Source organism: Nestor notabilis, unplaced genomic scaffold (assembly GCF_000696875.1).
Source record: "Nestor notabilis isolate BGI_N333 unplaced genomic scaffold, ASM69687v1 scaffold11175, whole genome shotgun sequence".
Classification (NCBI taxonomy): domain Eukaryota; kingdom Metazoa; phylum Chordata; class Aves; order Psittaciformes; family Psittacidae; genus Nestor; species Nestor notabilis.
This window is the reverse complement of record NW_009928912.1, coordinates 16,873-36,003: the sequence shown is the minus strand read 5'-3', so window position 1 is coordinate 36,003 and position 19,131 is coordinate 16,873. Positions and strand designations below refer to the sequence as shown.

At 37.6% G+C, this 19,131-nt stretch overlaps 1 protein-coding gene across 1 annotated transcript in view; it reads left to right on the top strand.

The window, feature by feature from the left end:
- Nucleotides 1-19,131, top strand: part of LOC104405903 (protein unc-79 homolog) — a gene marked incomplete at its 3' end in the record, with an annotated part of 35,663 nt that overhangs the window by 1,150 nt on the left and 15,382 nt on the right. Inside the window, exons 2-9 of the mRNA XM_010014747.1 lie at nucleotides 5,383-5,687; nucleotides 9,012-9,182; nucleotides 12,164-12,256; nucleotides 13,613-13,668; nucleotides 14,294-14,423; nucleotides 15,906-15,970; nucleotides 17,756-17,844; nucleotides 18,977-19,017. Of these exons, the coding sequence (XP_010013049.1) occupies nucleotides 5,441-5,687; nucleotides 9,012-9,182; nucleotides 12,164-12,256; nucleotides 13,613-13,668; nucleotides 14,294-14,423; nucleotides 15,906-15,970; nucleotides 17,756-17,844; nucleotides 18,977-19,017 (892 nt within the window). The remainder of the gene's footprint in view (nucleotides 1-5,382; nucleotides 5,688-9,011; nucleotides 9,183-12,163; nucleotides 12,257-13,612; nucleotides 13,669-14,293; nucleotides 14,424-15,905; nucleotides 15,971-17,755; nucleotides 17,845-18,976; nucleotides 19,018-19,131) is intronic.

The following is a 19,131-nucleotide window of genomic DNA, read 5'->3' as shown; positions in this document are numbered from 1 at the left end:
GTTCCCAGCCGGAAAGTCAAAAACACAGCACTGCCCCAGCTACTAAGAAGGAGAAAAAATGACTGATGTAGCTGAACCCAGGACACATGATTACAGAATACATTTTGAATAGGAAATACTACCTCTTGTCTTGCTAAAAAGATGTGAAAAATAGTGAGACTTAATTAGGAATGACATACATTCCATGGTATGGATCTGCCATACCATGGTATCTACCTAGTGGATTCATATCATTCCATGGTATGGATCTGCCATACCATGGTATCTACCTAGTGGATTCATATTTTCAAATTGTTTTTAAAATAGCTTTTTACAGTGAGGAGGTGATTTTTGTCTGCTCAGGTTTTGGCTAGTTTTCACATCCAGAAAAAAGCAGTTAAAGATGCATTCCTGTTCGTTTCTTCCTGATTTATACTGGAAAGTTTGTCCCTGCTGTCAGAAGCTAGTTTGGAAATACAATTATTTGCCTTATTTGGTGAGAAAATATTAACAAAATACATTTAACCCATGTATTTTTACACCCTATAATGCATACAAGTTGAGAAGCAAGAATTTAAACATGCAAGAATAACCATAGCTCATTCTAACATTCATTTAAAGCACATGGGCTATATCAAAATTCTTGATCCTCTTTGTATGAATGAAAGATACATGGACAAAAATGCTCATTATTGGTGGAACATCTGTTCACTGCAAACAGGTAGTTTCGTGTTTACCTTTGAAAATTCGAAGAGTAGAATTGTTTAACCACTGTGAAATTGGTTTCCTCAACCAGTAGGGCTGTTTTTTTTTTTTTTTTTTTTTTTTTTTTTTTTTTTTTTTGTAAGATAAATATATTAAATTTTGTCTCATTATATTACAGCAGTGGGAAAAAAAGTTCAAAGAGTCACTGAAGTTACCTCTGAAATGTGGTTCTGTTCCCACATCAGGCTGTTTTGATGTATTATTTGCACAACATACACATTAGGTAAGGTTCTCTATGACAAAATACTGTCTGCTTAAATGCTGTGGGCCTTTAAGCAAGAAAGTTGAACTTGACATTTTCTCCTTTAGCTGTAACTACCAAGTGCTATAATAAGGTCTCTTTCTTCTTGGGCAGAAGTATGTGAGACAGCATGAATTTGGAGTCTGCTGCTTAAAGAAAGTGACTTTATACCACTCTTTTGTCTTCATCTTTCTAAGCAGTACAGCTGACATGGCCAGTGTGACAAATTCTTCACAATCCGTTAGCAGTGATGTTCCTGGGCTTACTGAAAAAGCTTTATAGTGACTGTGAGAGCAGATCAGAAATCAGGGCACCAACTGCACAATTGAGCAACTCAGTTTCTTTATTTCATGTTTGGAATGGGACTGAACCAAAATCCTGTTGCTGATAATGCTGAACCTCCTGCGGCAGAAGTGATGCTCATATTTAAGATGCAGGTCTACGCAAAAGGCTTTGTCCTTCAAAATCTAGGGTCTGATCAGCCTCAGAGCTAGAAGGGCACCAGAAATAGAAGCCAGGACTTGGATCTAGTTTTAAGTGGACTGAGTTCTCATACTCGGCAAGGTCACATCCACATTCTGAATCCCCCTAACTGGGGAATTTGAACTGTGGGTCAAAGCCTGGGTGCTGTAGTTGAACCACGATGAGTTTAAACACTTGCTGATACTAAGAAAAAAGCTGGATAAAAAAGCAAAACAAAACACACCCTGTATTTAGTGTGGCAGATGGAAAGAAGGAAACTCCCACCCACTGTGTGCAGATCTCTGTAAGATTTACCCTAAAACTAAGCAGACTGGTTAAGAACCTTTCTGAAGAGTGTGTTCAGAAATTTCTTCGAATATTCTGCATGCTGAGTCTTCTTTCTGCCTCCTACACTGAGACTCCATTGTGCAAGGTTTAACATAGAAAAGTACATGGTGGAGAATAATCTTTCTGGCTTGAGACAGAACATATGCAATGAATTTGGGCTGCTAAGAGAATACTGATCAAACAGTAGCAAAAGTTTCCATTGATTTCTGGAGATTTCAGATCTGGCCTTCAGAACAAGCTGCTTGTGATCAGCTGTTTCAAAACAACTTTTAAAAATATTTCCTGGTTTGATGTGTACTCTCCTTGCAGCTGAAATCTTTGGGACAAACATTTTTTGGTGGACATAGGTAGTCATAGGAATAGAGATGAGTCAGAAATTTCATATGATGGGTTTTGCAGGTGTAGCTTTTACTGTTTATTATACTTTTTACTTTTCCATGTTACGGACACGTTGGGTGTGTTCTTTTCAATGGGGCACTCCCACTGTTTTGAATCACATTCATATCTGGTGTCATTCTGCTAGCTATAGTTGGAATGCACAAAGGATTAACTTGCTCCTTTGCTCTGTACACAGCCTCGATAAATCACAGGGTCAGGGGTGGGGGGAACAGGTGTGGAATGGTTGGGAAAAAAAAATTAATTCCTTATTTCTATGAACAAGCATCACATAAAATCACCATACACAATGCATAGCACATTGATCCATTTAGTTCTTCGTTAATTTTCTCTTTGGGAAAAGCATTTCTTTACATTACAGCATGAATTTTTTTCATGCCCTGCTCATTTTCAGTGTTTTCTCCCTCATTTGAGGAATGATCTTAATAAACATCATGCAGAACAGCTCATTCTTTCACATCTTCTTGGAGAAAATTCTCCATATATATTTCTAAATAAAATGTTTTACATAAAGAATAGTTATAAATGCCCAATGGCTAATTAATGCTCAAGCTTGTTTTGCTGCCTTGGTGAGATGCAATTTACTTGTATGCATTTTAGGAAACCTTTACTGGAAGGCAGTAATTTGGCAATAGATTTGCAGCAAAGATGTACAAATCTTGAAAGAAGCCCTGGTAGCTTTATCACTTGTTGCAGAGCAAGTTTAGGAAGGAGTTTTGATCTGCAGACGCTCAAATTTCTCAGTACTTGGCTTCTTGAACAGAAGCAGGAGCAGACTGCAGTCATTGTATCTTGTTCTTGGGGAACTTCCTAGATTTTCAGTATTGACTCAGGATTCTGACTCAGAATTCTGTTTATTGCTTTTAAAACATATGAGTCAGGCAAAAGCCTGGGTCTGAAAGTTTTTGGTGATTGGTTGTGAGGTTTGGTTGTTTGGTTTGTTTTGTTTTTTTTTATTCCTAAATTTGGTGTGGTTGTAGCTGGGATTTAAACACAGACTCGTTGCTTTCCCTGAAGTGAACAGAAGGATGCCCTGATCAAGATACAAGATGCTGTGCTTTGTCCTCTAATCCATAGATGGGCCATAGCTCCATGTTAAAAGGAAGAGAAGCCTGTAGAGTAAGCTCTCCATCCCTGCTTTACTCTTTCCAAATCAAGGATTAATTAATACAGTAATACCCTTTCTGGAAATAGGTTCACTTGAAGTCATGTGTTGAGAAGTGAAGGAATGGGTAATTGGTATCATCTGTTGGTAGACAGGGAAGGAATACAATTTAGTGTCTTCATATCTCTAAACATGAGCTGCAAAGTACAGCAAATGAGCATCAAGCAAATTAAAAAGAATCAGCACTCTGATCATTTGTTTTTAAAGTCATACTAGATCTTAGGTGATTTTCTGATACAGTTCCATTAATACTGTCATGACAGTCACCACATTTCTTGTACTGGACATTGGGTAACAGAAACCAAAATAATCTACCAAATATGTAAGGCACAATAAAAAAGAAAAAAAGAATAAGTATGTAGTTTCTTAAAACAGACTATGTCTGTCATCTCTGACTGCAAGCATGATGCGATAGTAGGCACTTGGCCTAGAACTGTATTTGTGAAAGTGTTTTATTTATATAGCAAATAAGTGATACTTCTTATCAGCTGCTCTTACAAGCACCTTAGCAAGCATTTAGCTTGCTTGTGTAAATTGTTGAATTGACTTGTGAGGTAAGATATATCTTTGCTAAGGTGATTATGTGATAGGGATTTCTGTACTGTTAAAGAGGACCAAGGTTTCCAGAAGTGCTCCCTCTTGACATAACTCTGCTCTTCATTACTCAGTCGGCATTTTCATGCCACTGATTTGTCTTTTATAAGTTCTAACACTGACTTTGGGAACAGAGTTAAACCAGCAGCAGCTACTTTTGGAAATCCCAACTGCTGAGAGGTGCAAAAAACCAAGAAAAGAGCAGCATTGTGTGTGGTTTAATATATTTAGAAGTTCTATTATACTTTATAGGCACATAGGAAGATTATGAACTTGCCCTATAATTACCTGATAACTAAAATATAACACTGCTTAAGTGGCAATTTCTATTTAAAACAGTGGGGTTTATTTTTTAAAATAAATCAAATTAACATGTTTACAACCATGTTTACAACATTCTTAAAGCAACATAACAAGCTGGTTGACGTATGGCCTCTATTTTGATTCCCACTAAATCCTTTGTATTTTTTTGAAATTATCTCTCCTTTAGTTTATAGTGAGTTTTGTTGAATAATAACGTAAGTAACTTTTTTTGTATGGTAACATACTGTCTGATCTGCAGTTACATAATTGGTCTTGCTTGCTTAGCCCTTAGTTTTTACGAAGGTAACTATTTACCCAAGGAGTGTTTGTATTCATAAAGTAAAATGTTTCCTCCCTAAACATGGGCAAAATTAAAAACACACATAAACAACCATTACCATTAGCTCACAAACATATGCTAAAGACCATCTACTATATATTATTTTATAACTTTTACAAATGTAGTTTAGTTAACATTTTAGAAATATTATATTATTTCTAAATCCATGTGCCTGTTTAAACTTCATTATCTCAAATGATACTGAGTGAGTGGTCATGAAACAGTATCATAAAATACATACAGACATTATTTTAATGCAATAAACATGTGATTTTTAAGACTATCTTAACAAACACACATGTTTATTCTTTGCTAAAACATGTTTCTGCAAGTGCCACACCTATATTTTGCATGTTTTCAGTCAGTCGCTTCAAAAGATCGGAGGTGGGGTGGGGTGGGGAGAATAAATCTCTCGATCTTGGAGCAAAATACGAGCCTATTTTGACACAGACGTTTTTCCATAGCAAACACTTAAAATGCTCAGATTTTTTCGTAACTGTGAAACATGGGTAGGGCACTGAAACATGCATTTTTATATTTTTGCTCCTTATGAACCAGATAACACATGAGATGCAATGAAATTTTCCTAGATGTTAATTTTTAATTCTCTTATCTTGAAGCATGAAAGTGAATAGTTGCTAGATTTGTAGACACGCTGTTTTTGGTAATGATTGCATCTTATGTGGGATGTATCTGGTCTTTTATTATTTGTTTTATAGTGTCATTTCAATGTAATGTGCTGTTCTTTGTGTCTTTGTTGTCTCTTTTTTTTCTTTGTCCCCCCAACAGCATTTTGTCCCGCACAGGGAAGAAGGAGAATCAAGATGCCTCCAATTTGACAGTGCCCATGACCATGTGTCTTTTTCCTGTGCCATTCCCACTCACCCCATCTCTAAGACCACAGGTCAGTTCCATCAACCCTACTGTTACTCGCTCCCTCCTTTACAGCGTCCTGCGAGATGCTCCATCTGAACGTGGCCAGCAAAGTCGTGATGCTCAGTTATCAGACTACCCATCTTTGGACTATCAAGGACTTTACGTGACACTGGTGACACTGCTGGATCTAGTTCCCTTGCTACAACATGGTCAACATGGTAAGCAGGCCCTTGAACCCTTCCAGTATGCTTAACTTCAGTGCTGTGAATCCATGAATGATACATAAATGCAGTAGAAGAGATGGGCCTAAACTGACCTGGATCTGGAATTCAAATCTTCTGGGCTATGTTTATATCCAAGTGTTTGGTTTGACTTTCTTAAATAAAAGATGTATTTTTGCTAACTGTGGATTTGGCTTTGAGTTCTTAGGTTGTCTGATTTTTTAGTGATACGCTGGTGGTATGTAACTAAAATACAATGGTATGTAACAAAAATAATACAGATGTATCTAAAAAACCCTGGATTTTGAATTTTAATCTGTTGTGATATCTTCAGACTGGTCCTTTTGGGGTATCTCTCTTAAAAAGGCACAAATTGCTTGCAGATGTGTATCTGGCCTGTAATAAATATGCAGATGGAGTGTTTTGGTGAAGGTCCATCTCTAAATAGAACATAGTATGCATTGGTTTGAGGAAGAAACGGTAATGGTGACTTGAGATGGCTTTAAAATGTTACTGGTAAAAAGATAGCATTATTTCTGTCTGGTTTACAGAAGGGCTATATTTCCTTATGTTTTGAATCAGTTAATCACAAAATTTTTTTGTGACTGGCTTGTGTTAGTCTGTGGCTTTATATAGCAGGATTCAGGAGCTCAGTGTGCTCCCTGTGTTACATTAGCCAAATATTAATTTTCACCATGTTATCAGGGTTTATTACATGGTTCAGTATAGAAGGATTATCAATCTGATACACTGCTGAAAGTTGTTTCTGTTACATGCTGAATTCCTTTTGAGCTGGCAACAGCATGTTTTGAATCAAAGACTACTGCACTAGGAAATGGTATGATCTTGCAAAGGAGGCTTCTGGCAAATTATAGACTTGTGGACTTAACTTCAATTTCTAGAAATGGTGAATTTAATTATCAAACCAGTCTTTTTCTAAATAGATAACATGATGATAATTAACAACCAGTGGAGACCTGTAAAGAACAAATAATATTGAGCAAACATAATTTCTTTTTATGGCAGCACAATAGTTGTTCTGGCAGGGTTTTCCTGTCCTTGGTCAGGCTTTTGTTGCTGTGTCACTTAACATCCTAATAGGCAATATGGGACATATGGTCCCCCATTTGAGGGAGGAAGACACTCCACGAGTAATTACCAGAGGCTCTTGCCGGTAGGAAGCGTATGCCAAGTGGGAGTCTTACAGGAGTCTGTGTTGGGTCTAGTGTTACCAAATACTTCATTTTTTTTACTTGGCTGATAGAAATGAGAGAGCATTTTGATTTGCAGGGCTTATCAAGATGGCGAATAGCGCGTCCTTTGTGTGAAACATACCTGATTCAAAACAGTCTTGGTAAACTGCATTCTGTTTTGAAACATCTTTAAAGGAGAAATGTATAATACTATGTTTAAGCAGGAGAAGTCAAAGGCAGAAATGAGATGGGGGAAATACTAGCTTGAAAGCTGTACGGCAGAAAGATCTGTGTGTTACAGTAGATCAGAGGCAGACCATAAGTCACTAACATATATTAATATTCTTCTAGCAATATGTAAACAGGTGCTTTGTGTAACAGCACGAGCAAGGCCTCAGGTGGAGTAAAATTCTTGTATTTGTCCATCTGGCTTAAAGAAAGACATGCACCATTTGTGAGGAGTCCAGGAAAAATAAACAAACATGATTTGAGGTCTAGAAGATGTGAACAGTGAGGGGAAAATGGAAAAAACACGGTTTGTCTAGCTTAGAGAAAAATGGAAGTGAGGTGTGATTATCATATACAAATATGGCAGTGAGAAATAAACTAACCCAAACTGTTTGCGGTTACATGTGATCAGGATAAAACATTATAAGCTTAAACTGCAGCAGTGGAAATAAAAAATAAAAAAAAAGCCTTATGATAAAGATGGCTAAGCACTAGGATGAGTTGCTGGGAGGAGTGAACTGTCCTGTGGACTTCTAAGAACAGTTTAGATAAATATCTGCCAGGAATAATTTGGTTGACTCATGCTTGGGGCAAGGGGAAGTCACTTGCTATTTTTTATGGTTCTGTGTACGGAGAATTTTGCAATGCAACTTGTCATTTATTTCTCCCTCAGCTTAGCTTTTGACTAAAAGAAGTATATATGTTTTTTTAATCAGAACAATGTTGTTTGGGTAAGTACAAATGATGTGCCAGCTGCTCCTGAGCTTTGGTCCACTCAGATCACGCAAAGCTCTCAATGCTTAACTGGTAAATATGTGTTGCAAGAGAGAAGCACTCTCTAGCATTAAGGGTCTGGATAGGGCCTTGCCTAGACTAAAACCACTGAAATGGAGTGCTGATTTTAATTCTTACTATGACTCATGCTGTCTACAGCTACAGATCTCTGAGCACTTTACAGGGCCAGTTTTGAATCATACAAGTTGCACAGATGAGACTGAAGACCAGTGTGAAATACTTAAGGTTAAACCATGACACGGAGTAGCAAAAGGAATTTCTCTGAAGCAGGGGAAGGGCCTTCTGATATATTGGGATCATCATACAGGTTTAAACTTGGGGTTTGTTATGTGCTGTAACCTTTCTCAGAGGGCTATTGACCCCAGCTCAGCTCCTCATTTGGAAGAGAATATAAAGATTCCACAATGCCCAGATACACAAGAACCTATCCCTTCCCTTTGGATCTTGAAATATTGCCCATTTCTTAAGTATTTCTTCCAAAGAGTTACAGTATAATTAGTTAGAATAAGTATGGAAATTTTTGGTAAATACACCTTTTCTTTTAAGCCTTGGCCATTTTTGGCCTTAGTGGCTTCCCAGGAAAACAAGATCTGTAGTTTAATTACATGCTGTTTGAAAAATTCAGTGACACTTCCTGTAGTCTCTCTGTGGAGGGTACTTCGCAGCTCTCCTGAGGGTAATTAAGATCAAAATCTTATTTTTCTGTGACTGATAAAGACTAGAATGCTTTTTTGTAAAAGCAGGCTTTTCGGTACCAAAGTACACATCAAATTCTGATTCTAATAATACCTCTGCTTAAATGCAGACCATTGTATGTTAATCACTGTGTGATTAAAATCAACATTGATTTTAATCAATTATTTTACTAGCTCTAGTATTTATATTCCCTTTACTCCTTTCAGTATTGTTGAACAGCTGGTTCTAGGAGGGGCTTAAAAATGATGGGTGAAGTCTCTTGTCTATAGTGATTAGCTTCCCTAACTACTTTGAGGGGAAAACTTGAATTAAAATTAAATTTTTCAAAATTTTTGTAAGCTAAAAAGTACACAGTCATAATTAGTTTTCCACTGTAATGATTCTGTATTTATGTCATTTTATTCAACAGATCTTGGGCAGTCAATTTTTTACACTACTACGTGCTTACTTCCTTTTCTCAATGATGATATTTTGAGTACTTTACCCTATACAATGATTTCAACACTAGCTACCTTTCCTCCATTTCTGCACAAGGATATTATAGAGTATCTCAGCACATCTTTTCTGCCTATGGCTATATGTAAGTAGAACTCATTCTAGTATTGTTGTGTCTCAGAAAACATGATGCACTGCTGTAATAGTATCACACTGTAGGAGTAAAAGTTTGATCTGTCATAGATCAAACTTCTGATCAATCTACTGTATGTGTGCATATATATAAAATAACTCCAGGTGGGAAATAATTCTATAATATTTATATATTATGCTGTGTTACTGTGTGAATTCTTGCTTGACTTAAAGGGTAAAGTTTAGCTTATTTAAGAAATACGCTGTTTTCAGACTCAGAGAACTTTCAGTGCCAGTAGTAGGAGTTCTTAATACAGAATCAGTGGGCAAACTGCTCCTGAAATGATAGATGTAATAGCAACATACATAATTTTTGTGTCTGCATTCAAGGCCAGGTTGGACTTGGGCTTTGAGCAACCTGGCCGTGGAAGGTTTCCCTGCCCATGGCAGGGGGGCTGGAGCTAGATAATCTTATGGTCCCTTCCAACCCAAACCATTCTATGATTGTATGATCTGGACTACATCTGGATGTAAAAGAATGACTCTTCTCAATATAATGGTGCTGTGATGATTTTCTGTTTCTCTCTCCCTCTCTTCTTGGCATTTTGTCATTGAGTTTTGTACTAAATAGCTGTGCCTGTAATGTCTCCTACCTGTAAGTGTTAAGACTGAATCTGACAGTACCTGCCTTTTTTTCCTCTTTCTTTTTTCTCTTCTCCGCCCTGCACATTTTGAATCCTGAGGTGTGTTCTGAATGCTTGTCTGTGCACCTGTTAAAAAGCTTGATAGGATTTCAGTGGCAACAAGAAACTTAACCATGTTCAGCAGATAGAAGCATTAGGATCAATATTAAAAGTCAGTTTTAACCAACAAGCCTTTTACTCTGTGGGTGATGAAACACTGCAACAGTTTGCCAGAGAGGTTGCAGATTCTTCATCCTAGCAGATGCTCAAAAGACAACTGGTCCTGGGTACCTGCTCTAGTTGACTTTCTTTGAGCAGAGGGGTTGGAACAATATGATCTCCAGAGTTTCCTTCTAATATCAACCATCCCATGATTCTGTGAGAATGTCTTCTCCTTATCTGTATTCCAGACCTTCATGGAAAAACATGAACAACTTTTGTACAGAGATCAACACTGATGTCATTTAAACATGTAGAGGATGCTGTCAGAACATGGAAAGAAGCATGGTCCAGTGTTCTGAGATTTTGTAGAAATTTATCACCTACATTGTCTGGCTCTACCAGTCAGTGATCTTGGAGAAATCCCTTTACTCTTCTGTACCTCAGTTTCCCCATGTAAATAGTCCCTTGTAAGACATTGCAGTGATGTTTTGTCTGTTGCCTTTGGCAGGTCTAATAACAGTATGCAAATGAAAATTACATGCATTAAGTTCTCTTTGGGTTAAGAATAGAATATTGTGTTAAACTCCTTTTTCTTCCATCACTGTTACCTTTTAAAGACCAGCAGATATAGATGACTTATCCTGTCCTGTCTGTCTTCAGAACTTCTGTCTTCAGAAGTATTCTCCAAAACTACTGGTTGAACCAAATCCTTGGTTTACTTAAGTAGATGCTATTCCTCAACTGCCCTTGGCAAAGATTCCATCCATGTAGAGCATGGTAGCAACCTTTGTTCTGCTGCCTTTTCTCCAACAATTTTGGTTGGACCTGTGTATAAAACCAGTCTGCTGCTCTTTAAATTTGGCTTCTAGTACCATGTCTTACTTGTCTGTTGATGGCCACATTTTAATTGCAAAGTTAGAGGTGATGAGTATTTTGCAATTTAAATCCATACAAGTAGACCTTGCTGTAATAATTTGGGGGCTCTTGTGTTTGTGAATGAGATTCAAAAAAGAATGAATGAAGTGCAGTGAAGAGAGCCATAGTCATGTTGGGTCATGTGAAGAAGTACAGGATAAAAGAGAGAAATTCTCCATTTTCCCTTCCCTCCTTCTTTTGCAGTTGAGTGTTCTCTTAATTAGTGTCCTAGTCTTTCCTCAGAAGGAATGATATGCCCCTTTACAAGATGAGTGCAGAACCTTTCCTTCTTGTGTTCAGCTCTGAGTCAAACTGAAAGGGAGGATGTAATTGATTGTGTAAGCAGCTGGAGAGCCAGATGGGAGGCATGAAAGCATCTCACTGAACCAGTAGCTACAGTTCTGTGCTTCTGTCCCAGATGCTTGGTATTTGGGTCCTGGCAGCCAGGCTTGGGAAAGTTCTGTGAGTGTGGATGGGAAGATAATATGCCACATCTCTGTGTAGGAGGTTGCCTTCAAAGCCATATTGCCATGTTATAGTTCAGCAAATAAATACCTCCACTGCAGCATCTTTCCAAGTATACCATTTGATGGTAACTGCTTCATAGGACACCAGAAGGAACTCTAGCCACTTTGTGTGAGGTCAAAGTTACAGCAGCTTAGCTGCGTTTCAGTACTACTGTTTATCATTGTCTTAGCACAGTTCACACAACAAGGGGGTCTAGTTTCTCTGCTATGTAGCTATAACTTGAATTCATACCATGTGCTCCGTAAGAAGTAGTCTGAACCATACAACAGCCAGCAGCTACCACCAGCCCCAACCCTTCATCAGTAGACCTCAACAGCAGGCTTTCCATCTTCCTTGTTTCTTTACCCTCCATCTCTTCCTCACTTCTCCTACAATTGAAGCCTTAGGTGCACTTGACTATATAAGTGACTTTATTTTGGCGAGTCTGTGGGTTCTGAAGGAGAGTGCCTGAGAAAATTGCCAGGTGTATGCTCTGTGAAGCGGTACCATATACTTAGTTGTCTTTCTCTTCCAGGAGAAAAAGGGTTTCACCCCTCCAATCTAGGGTTGTGTTTGTCTTTTTTTTTGGGTTTTTTTTTTTTTTTTGTTTTTTTTTTTAATGACATGGTACTTTAGGAGTTTTATTTGCATCAGCTGGAATCAGTTATGTTATTCATGCCTAATTTTCCTTGTTATATAATAATTTTTTTTCTTCCTTTCTTTTAAGTGGGATCCTCAAAAAGAGAAGGTGTTCCAGCACATGTCAATCTATCTGCATCATCAATGCTAATGATTGCAATGCAGTACACATCAAACCCGGGTATGTGTAAATGTGCATCATTCTCTCTAAAACCATGAGTCATGAAGTACTGTGAAATGCAATCAGAAAAGTTCAGCTAACGGGAAAAATCTGCCTCACCATCCAACATAGGATAAAAAATCAGTGATTTTAGTCAAAACTGGATTTTCTGAGCATCATTATGTAGATAAGAGATCTCATTGTGATGAAGAAACAGGATTTGGTCTGTGACTGGAGATTCTGATCTACGACTGCTTGACATCAGAAAGTAGGGTTGATATTTGTTGAAGTGCAGAGGAGGCCACGGAGATGCTCAGAGGGCTGGAGCCCATCTGCGATGAAGACAGGCTGAAAGAGCTGGGCTTGTTCAGCCTGGAGAAGAGAAGGCTCTGGGGAGACCTTAGAGCAGCCTTCCAGTACCTAAAAGGGGATGTACAAGAAAGCTGGAGAGGGACTTTTTATGTAGTGACAAGACATGGTGGAATGGCTTTAATTGAAAGAGATTAGATTCAGATTAGGCATTAGGAAAAAATTCTTCACTGTGAGGGTGATGAGACACTGGCACAGGTTGCCCAGAGAAGCTGTGGCTGCCCCATCCCTGGCAGTGTTCGAGCCCAGGTAGGACGGGGCTTGTATAGCAAAGTTGGGAAAGTTGGTTGGAAAGTTCCACTGGTCTAGTGGAAGGTGTCCCTGCCCATGGCAGGGGGATTGGAACTAGATGATCTTTAAGGTCCTTTCCAACCAAACCATTCTATGATGTGTAACATCAGTGTTGGAGAGAAATCCCCACCAACTTTGACTACAGAAATTCATAGTAACAGATTGACTTACACTACAACCATTTCCCACCCAGTTCACAACTGATACTGTTTTTTAGAAGAAAACTGGTAATGCTGCTGCAGGCTCATCAGAACTATAATGAATTTATAGCCTTCAGTATACACTGGAATGTTACATGTGTTTTTATTGTTACATGTGACTTTGTCAAGGTCATGACAAGGTACATTGTCATGTATCATTTTGTTATGCCACATTATCATTTTACTTTTACATTGTGTTGGAGGAACAAAATTTAAGTGAATTAGCAGGTATTCTTAGACTGGATGTGTTGGAAAAAAATCTCTATTGCTGTGCAAAAAGCTGTATACTGATAATGCTCATTATTTTACTTTCCTTGACAGAAACATGTTATGACTATTTAATTTGTAATCTTTTGTGATGGCTCTCAGCATGATTCTTCAGCAAATACTTTAAAAATGAAAAAGTAATTAAATGAGGTATAGAGTTTTGGAGGGACAAAGCAAAGCCAATCAGCTAATTACATCACTTCTGTAACTTCACTTTCCATTTCAGTCTATACTGTCTTTTCTCTCTCAGTGTATCACTGCCAGTTATTGGAATGCCTCATGAAATATAAGCAAGAAGTATGGAAAGTAAGTTTACGATCATATATCCTTTGTGGAAATTACTGTATTTGGATAGTAATGAAAACCAGATGGCTTGAAAATTGAACTGACCGTGTGCCAAGAAGTTAAAAATGATCTTTTTATCCAATGCTCCTTCTGGATCATGGAGAGGAAGGTCCCTCTGATTTTTAATTTACAGAAGCAGCGCTATGTTTTGTAGAACAGAGCCCTGTTTCCTGAATACCATGTGGTTGTGGCTCCAATTAGCAGAAATTGTAATAATGACTGCTCCCCTCAGTTCATGTGGGACTGAACTTTTATAAGGATGATTTGTAAGAGTTGTCTTAGCGCAAATCTGATCTGAATCCAGTTATTTGTCTGTACCACACCTCTTTGCTCCATTGCTACACAGGGGCTTCATTTGCTCTCTATTAGTACACTTTGCGGGGCGGGTGGTAGCCAACACTGAAGCCAATTGTGGACATGTTGTTGAAGTTAGTCATCTGGTCTACATGTAAAAGCATACAAAGGATGTTTGGTAGACCATGAAATGTATACGTTTTGTGTGTTTGGGTATCTTTGAACACAATATGTATTGAACTATGTCTTGTTACTTTGCAAAATAAGCATTTTTGTATGTGTCTTTCCTTAGGATTTGCTATATGTTATAGCTTATGGACCGTCTCAAGTTAAACCCCCAGCAGTACAAATGTTATTTCACTATTGGCCCAATTTAAAACCTCCTGGGGCAATCAGTGAGTACAGAGGACTGCAGTACACAGGTCAGTGCAACTATTTTGTATAGGCCAAAATAAATATAAAGGAAGTGATAAGAAGTGTATTTATGTCATGTGTTTACAGTTCTATAGTGTATTTTGAAATAAGTTAGTACTTTCATAAGTATACATAATATCCATTTCTCTGTATTTTCAAAAGATGTTATGACAAATAAAAACTGTGATCATGGCTAGTAAGCATGTTATGTTACTCCTGATACTAGCTAAACCAGAACAGGAGAATAAATAAATAGTGTTCCAAATGGGCTGTGAAACTGCCCCCTTGGACTCGCAAGGGTTCTGGCTTGTGCTCCTTTCAATTATTGCGTTGGTTGCCTTTATTGTGCCAGCAGCTATCACTGCTGCTGTTGCTAAGGCTCCTTATCTGGCTGTTACTATCAAAAAAAGGTCAGGTGCAGTCAGTATAATGGATGAGTTCTCAAGGTTGATTATAGGGTGAAAATGAAAGACAAAGCCATCAATGCAGCTGGAGCTGAGTGGTAGAGCCCTCTGTCCACCAGACTCCCCAGTGATACTGAGGGGATTGTGCTTCTGTGATGACTTGCTTTTCCTCCTTGCTTGTCTCAACCTGTTTCAGATAATCTATCTCTCTCATATGGGATATATTTTATTTACTTTTAAAATTTCTGGAACAGAATGTGTCATTTTAAGTAATAAAAATGAAGGAGAGAAAGAGACTTTACAAGATCCTCCAGATTAACTCAAGTACATCCAAATGTTCCTGGCACATGTTTGTCTGATCTGTTCTAAAACTTTCCCTTGAAGGGTTGATAGATTTTCTTGATTTTTTTTTTCTTTTTTCTTTTAAAATCATTCTTGTACTGCACCACATCGCTTCTTTCATGTAAGCAGGCCTGTAAACTAAGCATGATATTCCACCTGAACTGTTACTAGCCTAGCACTGGGTAGACTGGAATGATTTTCCTATATAAGTTTTCTGTTAATTTATCCCAGAATAGTATGAGTATTATCTGCAGTTGCTTGACATTTTGACTTGGGGACATCCCATAAAACATCTAAGTGATGCCACTTGAACATACCTTTGTTTATTTCTTGTCATTCTGAAGCTAAGGCTCCCTCTGTGGCTAGATCAGTTTTCTGTTATTATAGCTGGTTTTCATTTTGCCTGGTATGTTACTGAATTTACTCAGCTACTCCTCCTATCCTGCTCCTGGAGTGGAAGGATAATTAATTAATTCAGGGTGTCAAGGAGGAGTCTACAATGGGAGTGTCTGTCTCTTACTTTTTGCATTTCTTCATGGAGTTCATGGTTCATTTCATGATTATATACCAAACAAGTTAGTAGACATGTATATTCTAGGTTGTTTATTATTAGGCTTGGCTACATCTTCTCATGTATTTGTATAGTACTTAGTACTGAGGATCTTTGTTCTCAATTGATGCTGCTAGACACAAAGAATATATTTTTTTCCATTTTTTTTAATCAGCTTTGGTTTGGTTTTGCAGCCTGGAATCCTATTCATTGCCAGCACATTGAATGCCATAATGCAATTAACAAACCAGCTGTGAAGGTACTGCTATCTCTTCAGGGTTCAAACCCACTATCTTGGGGGTGGGAGGTTGTACTTTGACCCCAGCCATATACTCTGGTTGCTTACAGGTGACTAAGAGCAGGACCTAAGGGAATAGTAAAGCCTGTTGAGTCCTAGGTGGCCAGAACTTTATGAATATGTTCTTTGGCTGTCTAAAGCAAGGTGGGATGTTTCCTCCAACTGCTGTGGGCCAATTCTTGTTATTAAACTGAAGGATGATTGCAGAGAACTTTAAAGAATTATAAGCCAGCTTCTGGCTAATCCATGTAAATATTACACCTATGTGTGTAAATATGTGCACAAATATTACTATATACAGGAAACACGTCAATTATGTAGAACATGTTCACCTTGGTGTCTTGATTGAACTCATACAATGCATCTACTGACTGTGATCCTTTGCTTGGAATGTGCCCTAAAGTAAATAGCAGCAAATCTTTATTTACCTCTTCTACAGTCCTTTTTGAGGGAGGTAAATGGTATCTTTCCTGTTTACATATAGGGTAACAAAGTAAAATGGCTCAACTGTGATCATAATGCAATTTGACAGCAGAGGCAAGAGCAGCATCCCAAGTCTAGAGCATACTACAGTTAGGTGTAGTAATTAATTAGATTTGTATTGAGTTAAATCTGTAGATACAACCAGTTTTTCTGGCATCAATTCATATTACTAATATAATTACACTAGTTGAATAGTTCTTCAATGAGCCTTTTCTGTAAGCTGTGATACTAATAGGTTATAATGGTGACACCTATCTCACAAGTCCTGCAAGGGACCACTTTCCTGCCCACTCCGATCATTCTCCATGATCCCTTTTCATAGGAAAAAAAGCTGGAAGGTGTTGCTTCATGTTGTAGTGATCACTAGATTCAGACTAATCACTGAGTAGAAGCAAAATATCATTGAAATTTACAGTTCCAAGTTTTGCAGATGAAATACCTGAATATTATTGAATGATCTCTTAGCTTAACTTCGACAGGTGCAGCCTCTTGTCTCTTGGATAGATGAATGTAAATTTGTTTACAAAAATGAGAAACATTTGAAGAGGTGTTTGTCTCTAAGGTTTTGCACTTACTTGGAGAAAGAAGTGTTTTGATTTAAGTGGCTAAGATATTGGGTATGCATACTACTATTCAGCTTTTCCTTAAGTAGTACAAAACACTTGAACTGGTGGCTGTTAACTGTAACTGTTTTCTGTAACTGGCTGATGTGGAAGGGTAAAAGCTAATGCAAGACAAAGTTTGGGCCTATGCTGCCAAGAGAACTGTAGATCCGTAGTCTTCATTCTGTCAGTTGAATTATGCTGTGTAGTTAACAACTATGATGACTGAAAAATAGATTTTGCTGAAAAAGGTGTTACTGAGAGAGAAAAATATAGACTTGCATTACCTTGTCCTAAGCAACAGATCCTGTAAGTGACTATCTCTTTGGAAAAAGAAAAGAAAGTCAAAGTCTGCCATGACTATGCAATGTAAATGTATAACAAAATACAGTTGTCTTTCAGAGTGATAATACTGATACTGGAATATGTCCTATTCTTTTCCCATAGGCTTTCAATTTGTTACATCCCTCTCTTTGTTAGAAATTGTTTGAAATCCTGTACTGCCAGGTCCTGAGTGCCATCTTTCAGAGTACTAAATGCTCCCAACACATATCAAAACTGTGTTATACCATTTGTCCTAGCATTAATGTATTAATTGAATGTGTTTTCAGCAAGCTTCAATAAACAGATGTTTTAATTATTCCTTTTCTGTGTGTTTCAGATGTGCATTGATCCATCCTTGTCTGTGGCTTTGGGTGATAAGCCACCTCCCCTATATCTCTGTGAAGAATGCAGCCAGAGAATTGCAGGGTAGGTAAATTAAGAGCTGGAAAATGATCAGGTAGAGTTGGACTCCAGGGTTGAGAACTTTGGAGGTAGGATTTATTTCAGTATGATTAGCATATAATCCATGTAGATAATCCTGTTGAAATACATGGAGCACACTGCCACTCAACATGAATAAGGATTACAGAAATTTAACCTACACGATCAGCATTTGCATCTAGTTTGCAGCAATGAGTTTTAAAGTTAAGATCTCTGAGGGAGTGGATACTGTGGGATGCATTGACTATGATATGGGAACCTCATTAATGTACAAGCTTTTGCTTATGAAACATCTTGTGTCCTCATCATTTAGTTGTCACTAAAAGCAGGATGTTACAATTACTTTTCTGTTACCTGTATTTCAGATTATTCTCCAGGGTATATTGTGAAGCAACAAAGTAAAGAATTTAAATTGGTCTAGGGTTGTCCAGCCTGAGATGAATTAACCTCACATTCCTTTTTTATTTATCTTTATATTTTTAAAAAAAATGCTGATTTGACTTGCATTACATTAGAAGATCTTCTAATGCTTATGGGGAGTTGCAATCATGAGTTCAAATGGACAAGACTACAAATAGTACAGAAATTACATGGGGTTTTTTCTGTCCCCAGTTTGATGCCTTTATATCACACCAGCTATAGGAAAAGCAATTACATCTCACCTTAGATTTTTAAGACAGCATTAATTTAAAGCTGCAGGAAAAAAAGTAATTTGATTTGGTAGAAGCATAGCTTCTAAGGAGACTCACAGAAAATGATACTGGTACGTTTTTTTTCTATGTTCATCTGTTATTGTTCACTGTCATTTCTTCGCCATCAGACTTTACAAGCACACACTATTTTAATTTGATAAATTTATGCCTTAACAGTAATTTTTTTAAAGCCTTGAACTTGGTGGGTCAACACCAGTGAAGTGGGTGTTTGTAATAAGATAGGCACAACAAAAAGAGGTAATGATGTAAAGCAGCCTGCAGTTTATAAAACTACATTTGTAAAAAAAGCAGCTTCAGAATAATGTCAGTCCTACCACGTTTATTTAGATAAATTTCCTTTCTGCAAAAATAAAAGCATATATAAATAAAAAATGGAAAGCTAATTAGATATACAATTTTTATAGGGATCACAGTGAATGGTTGATTGATGTTCTTCTACCACAAGGTAAGAGGTATTTTAAGGGTAGGTACAATCTAATCATAATTGTACAACCCCATGCTTACTGATGTTCCTGTGTACTATATTACTTGAAATGCTGCATTCTATTCTAAAGGGTTT